Below are 14,427 nucleotides of genomic sequence, written 5' to 3'. Positions count from 1 at the left end.
TGCATTCAAAGTCACCGAAATAAATTTTCGTAGGAGGGTTGAAATCAGTGAAGTAGAAAGGGCTCAAGGCACTTTTGCCAGAATGGACTTCGTCACCAGCTTCGTTCCCTACGACTGAGTTTGAACATCCAGTGCTGACCAATCAGCGCCGCTGCTCGTCCACGCGTGGCCCGAGTGAGCTCCAAAAGCACCACCTGCGATGTATAAACTACGGTGGGCTGTGCAAAGTGTGACCAAGGATAGCAGAAGCAGCCCCCTGCTTTAGCTGACACATGAAGCGTACAGCAGAGGGGATCTCTGCTGAATATTTGACTGTCAGAGAAAAAATTCGTGCATTTGAGGTGTGGGAATATCGTAGTTCAATTTAGAACGCTGAAAACACTAGCCTTGTTGCTGCCCTTCCCTGCAGTGTCGCCTGGCACTGCAGGTGTTGTGGGGGTTGGCGGCGGCAGGCGGAGCCGGCTGAGGTCGGACCTGTCTGTGCAGTTCAGAATATCCGCGATGGAAGACACACTCCGGACGGCCTTGATGTGCAGGGAAGGGCGGGGTTGGGTTTTGAGGGACGGCGGAGCGACATCGGTCGGCGGATCCTTCCGGATGTGCTGCTTGATCGGCGAGTGAATATGGCTAGCAATGCTATAGCTATACAGATATACCGAAGACATGCCCATCGAGTCCTCGATGTTCGGACCCGAGATTTCCACTTTCCCACCCCGCAGTGCCCCACCAACCTGCTGTACCAGCCATGGTGTGCGCGGCGATGTAGTGCGCGAGCAGTTCTTTGACGAGGTGCGCGACGATGCTGGGCTGTTTCCCAAGCCCATTATGCTGCTGGCAGCGCGGACACTGCTGAATTCATCGTGGAGGCCTGGGAGGCGGAGGAGGCGCACCGAACACCGCATCGTTCTCATCGCTGGCTGACGAGCCCCACGCAGAGGTCGCACTGCTTGCTTCAGCAGAGGCAGCCGACGGGGCGCTCCCAGCAGCCCGTGGAGAAGTAGACGTGGAGTCGGCGGCTGAGGATGGCACCTGTGAGGAGCCCGCCGAGTGTGCAGCCCGGATGGGCGTGGCCGGCAGCGACTGTGTGCCGTCGGCATGTGCGGCAGTAGCGGCAGTGGCCACGAGCGACGCAGCCGAGCTCGACAGCATCCGCACTCCGCTCAGAGCCGGCCCGCATGCTGGCGCCAGCTTGGCCAACGGCTCCAGGGCGCTAGAAGCGGCTAAAGCGCTGCCAGAATTAGAGTTAATAGTCGGCACAATGGGCGTATTCCGCACGGGTGGCTTAAACGATGTTGCGGTTGCAGAGGCCGAGTGCGGCGCACCAGACGGAAAAGCACGCGGAGAGGAGCTGGCAGAACCCAGATTGAGTGGGGATGGCCGCCGCTCGTGCGGTGACAATAGCCGGCGCAGAGAACAAGCAGCCAACGAATTGCCTGGTCGGTCATACGGCAGGTGGGGTTCGTGTGCGGGGGGGACTCTGCGCACAATGCCCGAGTGTGCATCCGCGGAGCCACCACCACCGCCAGCGCATGAGGCAGTGCCCCGTCCCTGTAGCGCACTAAGCGTGTGATCAGGAGGACTGTTGTTGCTGCTGCAGCTGCTATTCGGCTGAGTTCCGGTGCTGTGCTGGGGCTGGCTGGCCTGCACGGCTGCACGGGACAGAGGCGGCGGAGACGACGAGTGACTACGGTATTGATGGTAGCTGCTGATGCTAGAATTATTGTGAGGACGCATTCCCAATTCCGGCCGCATGTACCCCGAATGCGATCCGGCAAGGTGCATAGCCTGTGAAGGGTAGCCTGCATTTCCAAACTGAGCTGCTGAAAACCCAGGCCGCTGATGCAGAGTACGGCAGGCGCTGTTGATGGGAGTACGCTGGGAACACCACGTTCGTTGGTGAAGTAGCAAACGTGTGCCTGGTAGTAATGAGAGGGCTCAACCCGTGCGGAACTCGCAACGATGCGGGCCTGGTGGCAGTAGGCGCCATCCCCATTACCCCGCTGGCCATCGCCACCGTTTGCGATGTGGGGGCTCCTCCACGAACTGCCCGGCGCCGCACCCCGCGCGTATCCCGCTTGATGTTCGCGTCCGGTCGGTGGATCCGCATGTGTCTAGTCAGCTCGTCAGACCGCGAAAACCGCTTCTCACAGCCAGGGTGTGTGCAGGCATGCGGCCGCTCGCCGGTGTGCGTGCGGATGTGCCGTGTCTGGTGCTCGAGACGGAAGAACGCCTTGGGGCACATGGGGCATTTGTACGGGCGGGGAGGCTCGGGCTTGGCGCTGCCGCCTGGGGTATTCTTTGCTCTTGGCATCATGGGTGTGTCAATGAAAGCCGATGTAAGGGAGGACAACGCGGTGTGCTGGCTGGTCGTATTGAGATTTGGAAACAAGATAACCGAAGGCTGGATTTACAAGGGAGGCTAGGGATATGAATATAGGGCGGTGGTACAAAACGGGTGTCTTTTTGCTACAGGCTCTAGTGGTTGCAATCAATTGCGATGACTGTAATGGTAAAGAGATAGAGGAAAGGCAGATGTATAGAAGCAACGGTGGTGGTGTAGAGAAAAAAGGAAAGGGGAAATAAAAGCGAGGTGGATGGGGTCAAGGTTCAAGTACCTTTTTTCCGATGAAGTGGAATTCTTCCTGGATTTCAGGGGGTGGGTAAGGAGGGGTTGATGAGGAGGGTGGGTGGAGTATAAGGCGAAGCAAAGTGAAGCAAAGTAGGGAATGAGGGGAAATATAAAATAATAAGCTGGATGCGAGCTATAGACAAGGTTCCTGTGACGCTTTGAGCGCAGTGTGTCCTACCGGGCCCGCTACTAAGAGGAAAAAGGGCTTTTGGCTTCTGTCGAATGGAGGACGGCAAGGACAAGACTGTTTTTTTTCTAAGACAGGGTTGGGCGATGACACAGAAAGCCAGCTCCCGTTGTACTAATGCAGTGCGCGGTAAAGCCTCCTCTACTTAAAAAGGAATCGAGTGGAGAGGAGAAAAAATAGATGGCAATAAAGCGATTGCAGCCTGCAAGTGCGGGAGCAGCAGCCTGCGAAATAAGGCACGCTTTCTTGTTGGCGAACCCCTACAAAAGACATGCAGCAGTGCTCGGTTGAGGCCACACAAACAGCAGGAATTAATAAATGTTCGGGGTGGGGAGAGAAGGGGCATGCAGCGTTGTTATTTGGCCGGGAATCGTGCGCTGGAATCGGTGTGGCGGCAGCAAAATAAAGAGAAAAACAGGGATAAAGTGTGCAGCCAGGAGGCGCAACAAAACTGCTTAGCCCGATGTGGGAGGTGACCGGCAACCGATGTCGGGCGAGTAACCAGTATGCGTGGTGAAGAAGCGAGGGGTGAGATACTGCAGTGTATATAGCCCGAACTGGAGATTAGAAATCATATGTGGGCGATGGTAGGCTAAATGAATATCGGTCAAGCTCGGGAAAATGTGGATCAGGTACATGCCGGTGTTTTCCACCCCCACATCAAAACAAGGCAAAACTGACGCATCAGAAAAAGAAAAACGTGTGGAAAAATCAAGGCCCAATGTAAAAAGCGGATACGGTGGGAGCGAGGAAGATGCACGCATCTGTGCATGATAGACATACCTGGAGACAGGACTAATGGCTCAAGGCGGACGTGGTCCCTCCGTTCTTGGCCAAAAAATAGAGTGACTAGGGTATGTAGAATGGTAGTAAGAAGAGCCCTCCCTGGAAAGCTTTTCCTCAACTGCTGGATTGAATGGAAATAAAAAAGGATAAAGTAATGTGCGGCTGGAGACGAGGTAGGACGAGAGCCAGGTATAGCGGAGTACGAATTGCTCTCTTTTTATCCCGAAAAGCAGCAGCGACGTGCCTGGAGCCGTCTGGAGCTTGTCGCGAATCCAGAAATGGTCGGATTACTAGAGTCCTCTTCTATGGAGTGGGCTCGACGCGATAACAATAACAACGCGGTCAATGGAAGAAAGAGCATGCCGCTTAACTGAGAGGTCTGTGACCGAAAAGATCACCACAGCTCGAGTCTCCTCCCCTCTTCGCCGTCGTCCCGCACTCCCGCCGCACAACACACTCCCTTCTGGGCTGTTACTCGCTTTTCGGGCCCTCGATTACTGTGTTTTGGTTGCCGCCATTTTGTATTCATGTATTTTCCTCCTCCCCCTTTTTTATCTCAAAATAGATGTGTGAGAAATGGAGATGTGGGAATGGGGGGTGGGGAGAGTACAGGTGGTTGCGACCCACTTTGCGCTCATTTTTCCTTGTAGCATAGCTTGCTAGTCCTATTTGTTCCAATGAGCCAGAGGCACATCCAGCATTCTCTGCTGGGAGGCTAGTGCATTTTCTCTTCGCCTTGGAGAACAATATCAACCTAGCTTGCCTTGGTCCCTCTTTTCAATCGACCTTTTATGTTTGCGCTACCGCCACTTTCTCTTGCGCCTGCCGCTTGAAATTGGACGCCTTGTCTGCCTCTATTGCCAGTTCGCTTCCTGCGGCCTTCCTCCCCATTGCTCAATGGGGAATGGCTGCCATCCATCCTCGCTCCCCACCTCGCATTCTCTGCCATGTCCAGTAGGATGTGCCATCGCATGTGTGATGTCCCCACCGCCATTATTGGCTTGTCCGCTGCTTTCCAGCCTTATGATACGCGCCACCTCTGCAATCAATATACGCAGAAGCCATGTCATGATCCCCTCGGGCTGCCTTTGGCTCGGTGCTGCTGACGAGCTTCAAGGCGGCAACCTGTGTTGCCGTGGATTCTCATCTGCCGCAGATCACACCCTCCCCACTCCTAGCTGCTATTTCCAAAACAAAAAGCTGCATATCCTTTATTCGGACCCGCAGCGCACATGACTATGAAGGCAAATAGTTGTTTGTCCTTCGTTGGAGAGCTGGACGGCATTCAGGCAGAATAATCCCCGGCCATACTATACTGCACATCCGCTTTTTCTTTGCTTCGTTCTGAGACACCCAAAGGGAGCATGCGCCGCTGCGCCGCTACTGGCATCACATTGCTAGGCGTACCTGGCTGCGTAGCCTTGGAGAGTCCATCCAGGCTGACATTCAGCATCCAATAAATGCTGGGGCCACACATATGCCAAATCCACCCACTTCCTTGCATTACCGAAGGACAGTATCAACAATCGTGGCCGCGGCCACAAAATTTTCAACAAGCTTCTATTGTGCCTTCACCTTCCAGGTGTGGCGACTCGACGCACTGTTAGTGGTTCAAGTTTTGCGAATAGGAAAGTTTCTGATAGAATGGCCACAATCTGTACATAGCTGAAGTTCCATTGTTCACACTCTGCCTCTAGTGTCTGTGTACCTTTGGCTAGCGAGAAGCAAGGGGGAGGCAAGCTGTGGCATTGTTAGAGGAAAGGGGGGGTGGTAATGCGTATATGCCGTATCGTACGGGAAGAGGGAGGGAGGGGAGGGACAGATGAGGCGGCATGAGCTCATTCTGACACCGAGTAAAGGAGGAGACTATGCGCGCGCCGCTAGAAATTAATCCAGCTCCCACGGGGCTAGGCATACATCTTGCCGCTCAGTGAATGAGGGAGGGGTCGCTTCACATGACACCGACATGAAATGCACACACACCCCACATGTATGTTGACTCCGGATCGCCCGCCCAGAAAAAGTAGAGGAAACTTCGGGGCTCAACGGAGCTCGGTATTCATGCTATAGCAGTCTGCTTCTGTTCCTATTCCTGTGCATGTAGAGCATGTAGGCCCATCATTACTCAACTATATTACAAATCTAGCATCACCAACTGGGCGGGCTTGTCTCGGCAGTATGCGGTGAAAGAGGTTAGCTTGAGTGCATAATCGCTGAGGATAATAGAACGGTGCTCTCTCGCTGGATAAAAGTGCATCAGCAATAGATTGTCGTTGTTGCTGTCTCAAGCGCAGCATTGTGGAGGAGTCGGGACAATAAGCGAGTGCGAAAACTGTGCTCACGAGCTCAAGGTTATGTGCCTTGGGGCATTCTTAGTGCCAAATGTACTCAAGCACTGAGCCCCCACTGCATTAGGTTTACCGTGACCCCGCTGGCAATTGTAGCTCGTACTTCCTCACGTGCCACATGCCTTCCCTGTCGCTGCGCACTGTTCGACTTCAATTACAAGCAGCGCTAGTGGCTATGCACTAACTTTACACAAACATGTAAATGTCGACACCAGATATTAGGGTTATTATTCTCCAGTCAATGTGTAATAACCCGCACTGCTATTGTGCACACATAGTTCAGCCGGCGTTCTACTTCTTTTAGCCAGAGACACCTGATTGTCCAGACTAGATTTCAAGGTGTGCGTGCATGTTTTGTTTGCATGTTGCGCAGGCGACCAGTCCTATATTGCACGCTTTCAAAAGACTGCCAGCCAATTATGCTCTCCAGCAGCCGCTAGCAGCCCCTTATCAACCCACACTGCCTGTTAACCCGAATTGAGGCACCGCAGTCAACGCAGTTGCAGGCATTCTATTATTTGGCTTTTTGAGGCTTGTGCCATTGCACAATTGACCGCCTGCGGCCATTCTGATGTGAGGTGGTTCTGTTTATATTAGGTCGAGTCAACTGGCGGTTCACTGGTTACCTGCCTGCAACAAGAAGGGATCAATGCATCTGGTGTATATATCAACAACACTCTGCTAATATTGTGCATGGGTGTAAGGAGCGCTTGTCCAGTACGGGCTCTGGCGCCTGGCCGCTCATTTTCTCAGCCATCCTTGGAATAAGGGAGCAAGAGGGACAGACCACAGTCCAGACCTACTGCACAGTAACTCTACCACAGCTGGTGCTCGCTGCCAACTAGGGTAATAATAACTGCGTGTGACGGATTTCTGTTTACAACTTTTTGGAGTTTAATTGTGTCTTGCTGTCAACAAACCGGCTTGCGAACGGGCATTTTCAAACGTATTGGAGATGATAAATGCAGGCGAAACAGTGCAGGCGACATTGGCACCTTTATTTTTTTTTTTGAATAGGAGAATTTTTGCCAATGCTGGAATTAGGGAGTACATGCTACTTCTCTGCTGTTCCGATCATCCCTCCCTGCCGCGGATCAGCCCATCTCCCAAAAGCAAACAAGCCTATATGCCTAGCCAAGAGCATACTGAGCCTACTGTTGACCAGGGATTGGCTTGCTTCTATGCCTTTTTCTCTCGATTTGAGACACCATATTACTGTCAGCCACTAGTGGATGCGCACTACCCAATATATTGTCCAGTTCACCTAGAGCTTGCTGACAGTCGACTGGGCGGCTTGTATGGGACGTGCTCTGGCAACTAAAGCAGAAACAGTGGTTTATTCAGCACCTTACAAGCTCGAGAAGGCAGAGTATCCATTTGGCTCTCAAGGTGCAGCGAGCAAAAGATGGAGAGAGCTTGCTGGTTACAGCCACAGCGTAAACAAAGAGTAGATATATTTTATTTGCCAACGATAACACACCTTTTCAGCTTCCCAGCGAGTGCTTGGTGCCTGTAGAGCACTTGCCATGAGGTTATGAATTGGCGGCGCAGTAATGAGGCGAACTCTGAAAAATAGCCTGTCAAGTCCAGCTGAAGCTATCGTCCTTGTTATCTGTGGAATGGCGGGTAAACAAAAGGGTGCTGTATATTGTCCTCATTTTGTTCGTTTAATTGTGCTATCTCCTCTTCATTCTCTGTAGGTATGCTCAGTCAACCAGCGACAAAGAGGCGTAGCGGGGTGAGGGTGGAGACGTCGAAGTGTGTCAGACAGCAGCTGCCGATCACGCAGCTATCTCAAGGCCCTTAGTTCAGGTTTGGATCTTTCTATTGTTCAGTGTGTGCAGCTTGCAAACAACGAAGATAGTGTGGTCTTTTATAGAGCAAACGTGATAGAACTGGTCTAGCAGCTGTCTGTTGCTGCAGCTTCACAGTAGTTGCCCTCCCTTTGTCCAGCGTGCTTAGCTGCTCAGCATGCGTGCCTAGCATCGTTGTTTGCATTTGTTCCCTTGCGTGGTCCATTTCCTTCCCCAGCCTCATGACCAAAATGCGAAGGCTATCTGCATTTTCCGCCTTTATGAACAATGAATATGTGCCACCACATAGGTCGCCTTGGCGCTCTCCCCTCATTGGCACGCTGCAGTGGCACACCTCACAGGCTGAGGGGTATTTCAGTTTATCAGAATCATATAGGGAAGTTAAGATGAAAGACAAATCAGCAAAATAATAATAAAACGTAGGTCTGTGTAGGGGAGGGGGCTTGGGATGGAGACGGCCAGTGGATGAGCACATCAATCGCGGCGACAGGCACGCCAAATGCCACCTCTTGTATTAGAGGGTCTTTGTCTTCTTCTTCCTCCCGTATGTCTTTATGGAGAAGTCGACAAACAAGTACAGCAGCGGAATGAGGTACGATAGCATGACGTATATCAGGTTCTTTTGCAGCGGGGTCAAGCAGTTTGGCAGGGTGATATACAGAGCAATGAAGACCAGTCCCAGCAAGAACTGGCCAATCTGCAGGTGCGTCAGGTACTTTTTACCTGGTGGGGAGAAGCCCATGGCGGTCAGTGGCAAAGTACGTGTACATGAGCGTATGGATGATGCTGTTCTCGATCACAAAAAAGATCAGCTGCGGTGAGCCAAAGTAGCAGCCCAGCCACATTGTTGTAATTGCACCCGCGTGGTGATATGTCTGCAAGAGCGTAGCCTTGCGGCCCTTGGCTAGGATGATGAACGTGTCAATGAGTTCGTAGTACTTGCTGAGGTAGAACAGGTAGTTGAACTTGTACATGTTGTTCCATATTGTCAGGTTCGAGTCACAGTACTAAGGGGCATATATAACGTGTGGGTGTTCATTAGTGGCAGTGTTTGCGGTAGAGCGTCATGCGTACGAGAGCCTGTATACCTACCGCTTCCTTTAGGCTCTCCTGGTCAACAACATTGGCGAAAAATGAAGTGTAGTTGGTCGCGCACCAGTACGAGAACCCAGCGAGCAGCACATTGTGCAAGGACAACAAACGCTGTCATCCAAGGACCGCTCTGCTTGTATTTCAATGCTTTCTCGTCGACCAGTTCAAGGCACTGGCGTTTGGCCTCGACTCGGAGACAGAGACTTGCTGCGTGAGCCATTTAGCCACTGCACGATGGCGATATACGACACAACAATGACCACTGGTGTTGCTGGGTGAATCGAAAGGTTATGGAACTGCCGTAGCGGTATGTTCTCTAGATCTACCGTTGTTCCTGAACCCAGAGTGACCCCCATACTTTTCGAATGGCTCCAAAGTAAGCCAGTGGCTATTTTAATGTCAAACAAATAAGAGAAAAGAGAAAACAAGGTGGTGCAGACAAGTATAAATCTGAACCAGAAAGGGAAAGGAGACACGCACGGTATGTTTGGATGGAGTTGGTAGAATATGCAATCTTTTCTTTGGGATATGCGGTCGGCAGGCGTCTCATATATACTGCGAAGTAGAACGCATATCATATCAGGAAAAATACTGTACCATAAAATTACCTGGCTCGAAATAACTACTTTTGGCTGCCCAAATCGTAAAGCACTAATACTGCAAGAGATTAGAAATGCGTGGATGTGCTGCCGCACATGGGATCATACTCGGGATTTATTAATGTGGCAAGTAGTGCACCTTTGCTGCATAAATTTCTTTTCTCTCCGTATGCTGCCGCATTCGGAAGGCACCTGTGCTCCGTTTGACTCGGCCAAATCTCTCCATACCCATGTATAACGTGTGCATGGTGTGGGTTGTTGGGGAAGAATGCTGTGGTATACTTTTGCCCATCGGCTGTATAGATTGCGGAGTATGCGCGTGCACGCTGGTCAATTGCATTTACAGGAACCGGAAAAGGTGCCTCCATGCACTAGTATATGCACCTAGCCTATACCCTAGTCGGGTATTCGTCGAGCAAACAACCTGCTATACTCCAACAGTGGTGGCTTCCTGTGTTATTTACTGCCCTGGATGCCGACGCAGTATACCTGGGTCCTGGGGAGTTGTACACATACACATATACATGCATGCACAAGCGATGTGCCTGGCCATCTGTCGCAGAGAAACCAGCGACTCAGAAATGTCCCGCACAGACATTGCATCCCCATCCGCCTCTGTCCCTGTTTTCTTTGCAGCAAAGGCGCTGCTAAAAATAAGACGTGTGAGATTGGTGGCATTTAAAAATAAAACATCAGCGCAGCCTCTTTTACGTAAAAATACCTATCTGCCGGCAGGTCAGCCGTGGTGTGGAAACAATGCTCAGCTCCCTTCCACTGGGCAGTACCAATATACAGCCACCCTGGGGCAGAGGTCACTGGACCCCGTCCATATGACCCAGCGGATAATATAGAGCAAGTGCCTCTCTCAATGGCAATACATGGGAACAACCAGATCAAGTGGGTGTCATGGATGGTGATGGTATTCAAAATATTATTGTCAAGTTGGTTCCAAGCGAGAAGAGAGAAAAGAGAGAGAAACTAGAAAACGATTTCAAAAAAGCCCAATAGAGAAAAGAGAAGAAAAAACGTAAATGAAATGGAACGAGAGGGATTTCGTACAAGCTTACAGGTCAAGAGCGGCTGAATGAGCACCAGCGAGGCGTGCTCAAATCACTTCCAGACGAGGTAGCTCTTTAGCATGATTAGAGCATGAAGGCAGCGGCAGCCAGTGCCGCAGCCATCGACAGATAGCGGGTGGCAGCCGAGTTGGTCGCTGGACGTGGTCTTGGAGGTCTTGTTAGTGGCAGAGCTCGAGTGGGCGCTCGACTTCTCCTCGGTCTCAAGGTCGCCCTCCTCGCTGGTAGCATCCGTGTCCTCGGTGTTCTCGGTGTCCTCAGAACCGTCAGTTGCCTCCTGGGCATCACTCTTAGCCTCAGTGGTGGCAGCAACCGACGACTTGGCCTTAGTGGTGGCAGGTGCAGGGGAAGAGGAAGGGGTAGGCTTCTCATCCGCAGTAGTCTTAGCTGTAGTCTCCTCCTCCTTGGTGCTGGAGGTGGGCTCCTCCTTGGAGGCGCTAGGCACGGCGGTGTTGGAGGCGGTCTCAGGCTCACCAATCTGGCCGCCAGTGGACTTGGAGGCGCTCGGGAGGGAACAGCGGCCGTGGTCGAGGTTCCCGGGTCAACACCGGTGGCGACACCCTCCGGATACCACGAATCGCCGCCATCAATCCGAGAAGCGGGTCGACCAGGACGAGCCGCCAGTGGAGGCGGTGTACATCAAAAAGTACATGCCGGGGGCGGTCTTCGGGATGGTGTAGGTGACCGACTGCTTCGAGATGTCGAAGGTGCCGATGGTCGCCACGGTTGTCTGAACAAAGTTGCCGCCAGGTCATAAACTTCAGCGTGTACTGCGGCACGTTCGTCAGCACAGGGTCGATGGTATCTGGCTTCCACGTAATGGTGATCGTCTGGCCAGACTTGATCGCATCAGCGCCGACCGGGTAGGTGGTGTAGAAACCGGCACGGACAGTGCCCACACAGCCATAACTGGGGCAATGTAGGAAAGGAACGAGACCATTGTTGGATATGAAAGAGCGGGTCGTTACAAAAGGAAAGTTCGAAAAAAAAAAAAAGGAAAAGGTGAGGAACGAGGGGAAATAGGTGTGCGCCGAGCAGGATGTTGAAGAGATATTAAAATGTCTCTTTGGAGCAGGTCACGCAGGAAGGATAAAAGGGAGAGGAGGGGAAGTGGTCGTTAAAACGAGTACGAAAAAGAAGAGAAAACGGGAAAGAGAAGAGGAAAGAGGTGCTCGAAAACCAGACCAACTTTACAAAAACCAGCGCCAAAAAAAAAGCAAACAAATGCACGAGTACTGCTTGACGCCTATCCTTTTCTGCAATGGCAGGGATAGACGCCCCTCTCTGAACCGCCTGGCAGGAACTTCATTCCCCCATGAAATGGAATAGCGTGTGTGGGGAGGGAAAGCGCTTTGCAAGCGCACCAAGCTGCTTCGCAACCTGCTGCTGGTAATCACTCACCTTTTTGCAGACATAGTGTGCGAAAAACGGTGGCACCATTGAGTGCTGAGCCAGAAGGGCCACAGCGCATGCTATCGTCCTTCAGTCTGGGAAAAAGCGTGTCCTGGACCCAGGGCGGGGATCGTCCAAGCGAGTTCCAATTTGCCAACTGCCTCAACAAGAAGCGCGAGCAGAAAAACATCAATGCAGAACTGGCCGGGAGCTGCACTGATTTCTTCTATTATTTCTGGTTAGAAATTGAGCAGGCGCTGATCCTGCACGACCGAGCGAGACACAAGGGCAGACACGCTGAAAAGCTCGATGGCACCTAGACATGCAATGCTGCGGAAGTAATGAAGGGCCGCGTATGATATCTGTATCGAAAAAAAACGCTGGCATGGATTGAGTACATGGCGCGCACTATGCGACTGAATAATGCAGCAGTGTGTTTGTTGTCAGAAGAATCTGTTGTAGCAATCTGCCTGCTATTTCCCCAGGCCGCAGCCGGTCCCACCAATCGCCATGCAGTCCTTGTGGACCGCCTGGTTTCTTCAAACCTGTTTTCCCTCTCGAGGTTCAATGGGATAGTCGAAATTCCGAAAATGAGGATCGCCCACCTTCCCACTTTGCGTTTCCCCTTCCTACAACTGTGCAACATCAGTCGGCTTCTGGATGGCATCGGAGAGCGCTCGAGACACCAGCGGGTAGATAAAGACACTGCCACTTTGAGGAGGAAAGGGTACTTGTTAAGGAAAATTAAAAGGGAACAGTGAAAAAACGTAAATGTGAACGACATAGTGCGGGGTGAGGGCAGCGAAAGACTTGCGGTCCAAAACGCTCTAACATTACAAAGAGAGAAAAGACGAATCTTCTTTTGTTGCTTAGAACGCAGTGGCAGCAAAGAGGGCCGCAGCAAGGGCACCCAGCGACGCAACCATGGAGACACCCGAGTTCTCCGAGGAAGAGGCAGAGGTGCGCGCCGACGTGACCTTGGAGCTGGTCGTGCTGGTCTCGGTCGCGCCGGTCTCCTCGCTGACATCCTCGGTGGCAGAGTCCTCGACGTCGTCGGTGGCAGACTCAGCCTCGCTGGACTTGCTGGCCCGACGTGGTCTTGGACTTGGCCTTGGACTTGGTCTTTGGAGGCACTCTTGGTGGCGGACTCGGACTCCTCGGCGCTGTCACTGGTGGCGGCCCTGGGGGGCTTGTAGGTGGTCTCGTTTCCGTTGAAGAAGCAGTCGATGGTCAGCGACTTGACGCCCATGACGAACGAGTTCTCGCCCCACTGGATGGCACCGCCAGCCCAGTCGGAGGTACCCTTGGCGCCGGAGCCGCCGTCCCAGATCGAGAAGCTCACGTACGACTCCGAGTCCGGGTACTGGAACGAGTTGGTCGCGGCGCTCCACGTGTCAGCGCGCTTGACAGTGCGGAAGATGTTGCCGTTGACGCCCCACTGGATCTGGTCGGGGGTCCAGACGATCTGGTACGTGTGGATAGTTGGAGGTGGTGTCCGGGAGCACCGGCGACTTGACCATCTTGGTGTAGTCGAGGTTGTCGTGCCAGTAGTAGTTGGACTGGACCGTGGCCTTGTCGGCGCCGACGAACTCAAAGTCAATCTCGTCTCCGACCTTGTCGTTACGGATAATGAACGAGGACACCACGCCGCCGCTGGCCGAGCCCGACTTCATCACCGCCGTGACGGTTCCGTACTGGATCGCGCGCGTGTTGATCACCGTGGCGCCGAAGCCCTTGCCGTCGCCCTGCTTCACCAGCGTCATCTCCAGCTCGCCGTTCGCCTGCTTGGCGTTCGACGGCTCGAACTGCGACACAAAGGCCGCATCCGCCGGGTTGCCGCTGTAGTCGGCGATCTGTGCAAACGAGTTGCCCGAGGCAAAGTTCACGTTGCTCTTGACGCAGTGCGCTGTGTCCCAGCACGAGGACTGCGAGTACGAGTTGCCCGGCTCGCAGTTGAACGGCATGCAGTACATGGCGTTCGCGTTACAGTAGCCCCTGACGCAGCAGGGCGAGTCCTTGCTGCAGCTCTGCGTGCCACACTTGGCGGCCAGGCCGGTTTGCACAAGCGCCGCAATGGCAAAGGCTGTCACAGTGGAAAACTACAGGCAAAAAAGAGTGGGTGCAGATCTTAGCTAGACATCCGGGTGACTTGCAAGCCCACTAGAAGCCATGCGGCATGTGTGGGGCCATCCCGCAGAAAGTGCTTCTGTTGATGCCAGGATTGCCCATCAGTTTACATGGTCTGCAATGCAACAACAATGCAGTATCAACGCAGCTCTGACAACAAAATGCATTCAAAGCTAGAAAAAAAACAATCGAGGCATATTCACCCTCTTCCAGAGCACCAGCAAAACAACAAAACATGCCCATTTCCCTGAGTTATTGTCTGACACATAAACCATGTAGAAAGGCAGCATTCTCAGCCCATTTCTCGCTGGCAAAAAGGTGTGTGGGGAGATGGGTGGTATGTGGGGAGCCGGCAAACCGGACCGTGTCCAAAAGAA

The 14,427-nt window shown here is 52.8% G+C and overlaps 4 protein-coding genes across 4 annotated transcripts; all 4 read right to left on the bottom strand.

The window, feature by feature from the left end:
- Window positions 1–2,095: 2,095 nt before the first annotated feature.
- On the bottom strand, window positions 2,096–2,275 carry DL89DRAFT_211496 (uncharacterized protein; the record flags this gene model as incomplete). Its single annotated transcript, XM_040884203.1, has 1 exon — window positions 2,096–2,275. A coding segment is annotated over one exon (180 nt), but the record flags the coding sequence as incomplete, so codon positions are not given.
- Window positions 2,276–7,893: 5,618 nt separating this feature from the next.
- DL89DRAFT_269349 (uncharacterized protein) lies at window positions 7,894–9,346 on the bottom strand. Its single transcript, XM_040888263.1, has 4 exons — window positions 9,030–9,346; window positions 8,857–8,967; window positions 8,565–8,771; window positions 7,894–8,479 (listed from the first exon to the last, which is right to left on the bottom strand). The coding sequence occupies exons 1-4, from the start codon at window positions 9,210–9,212 to the stop codon at window positions 8,279–8,281; spliced, it is 702 nt and encodes a 233-aa protein (XP_040741439.1). The 5' UTR covers window positions 9,213–9,346; the 3' UTR covers window positions 7,894–8,278.
- A 1,328-nt stretch (window positions 9,347–10,674) lies between these two features.
- On the bottom strand, window positions 10,675–11,955 carry DL89DRAFT_269348 (uncharacterized protein; the record flags this gene model as incomplete). The annotated part of the gene is made up of 3 exons (XM_040888262.1): window positions 11,412–11,955; window positions 11,140–11,261; window positions 10,675–11,034 (listed from the first exon to the last, which is right to left on the bottom strand). Coding segments are annotated over exons 1-3 (542 nt in total), but the record flags the coding sequence as incomplete, so codon positions are not given.
- Window positions 11,956–12,792: 837 nt separating this feature from the next.
- On the bottom strand, window positions 12,793–13,896 carry DL89DRAFT_294703 (concanavalin A-like lectin/glucanase; the record flags this gene model as incomplete). Its single annotated transcript, XM_040890553.1, has 3 exons — window positions 12,793–13,006; window positions 13,072–13,388; window positions 13,429–13,896. 3 exons carry the CDS (start codon window positions 13,894–13,896, stop codon window positions 12,793–12,795), a joined length of 999 nt encoding a protein of 332 aa, XP_040741437.1.
- Window positions 13,897–14,427: the final 531 nt, after the last annotated feature.

This window comes from Linderina pennispora, assembly GCF_002104995.1.
Source record: "Linderina pennispora strain ATCC 12442 chromosome Unknown DL89scaffold_12, whole genome shotgun sequence".
Taxonomy (NCBI): Eukaryota; Fungi; Kickxellomycota; class Kickxellomycetes; order Kickxellales; family Kickxellaceae; genus Linderina; species Linderina pennispora.
Note: the sequence above shows the minus strand (reverse complement) of the source record. Positions and strands in the feature narration are given on the sequence as shown.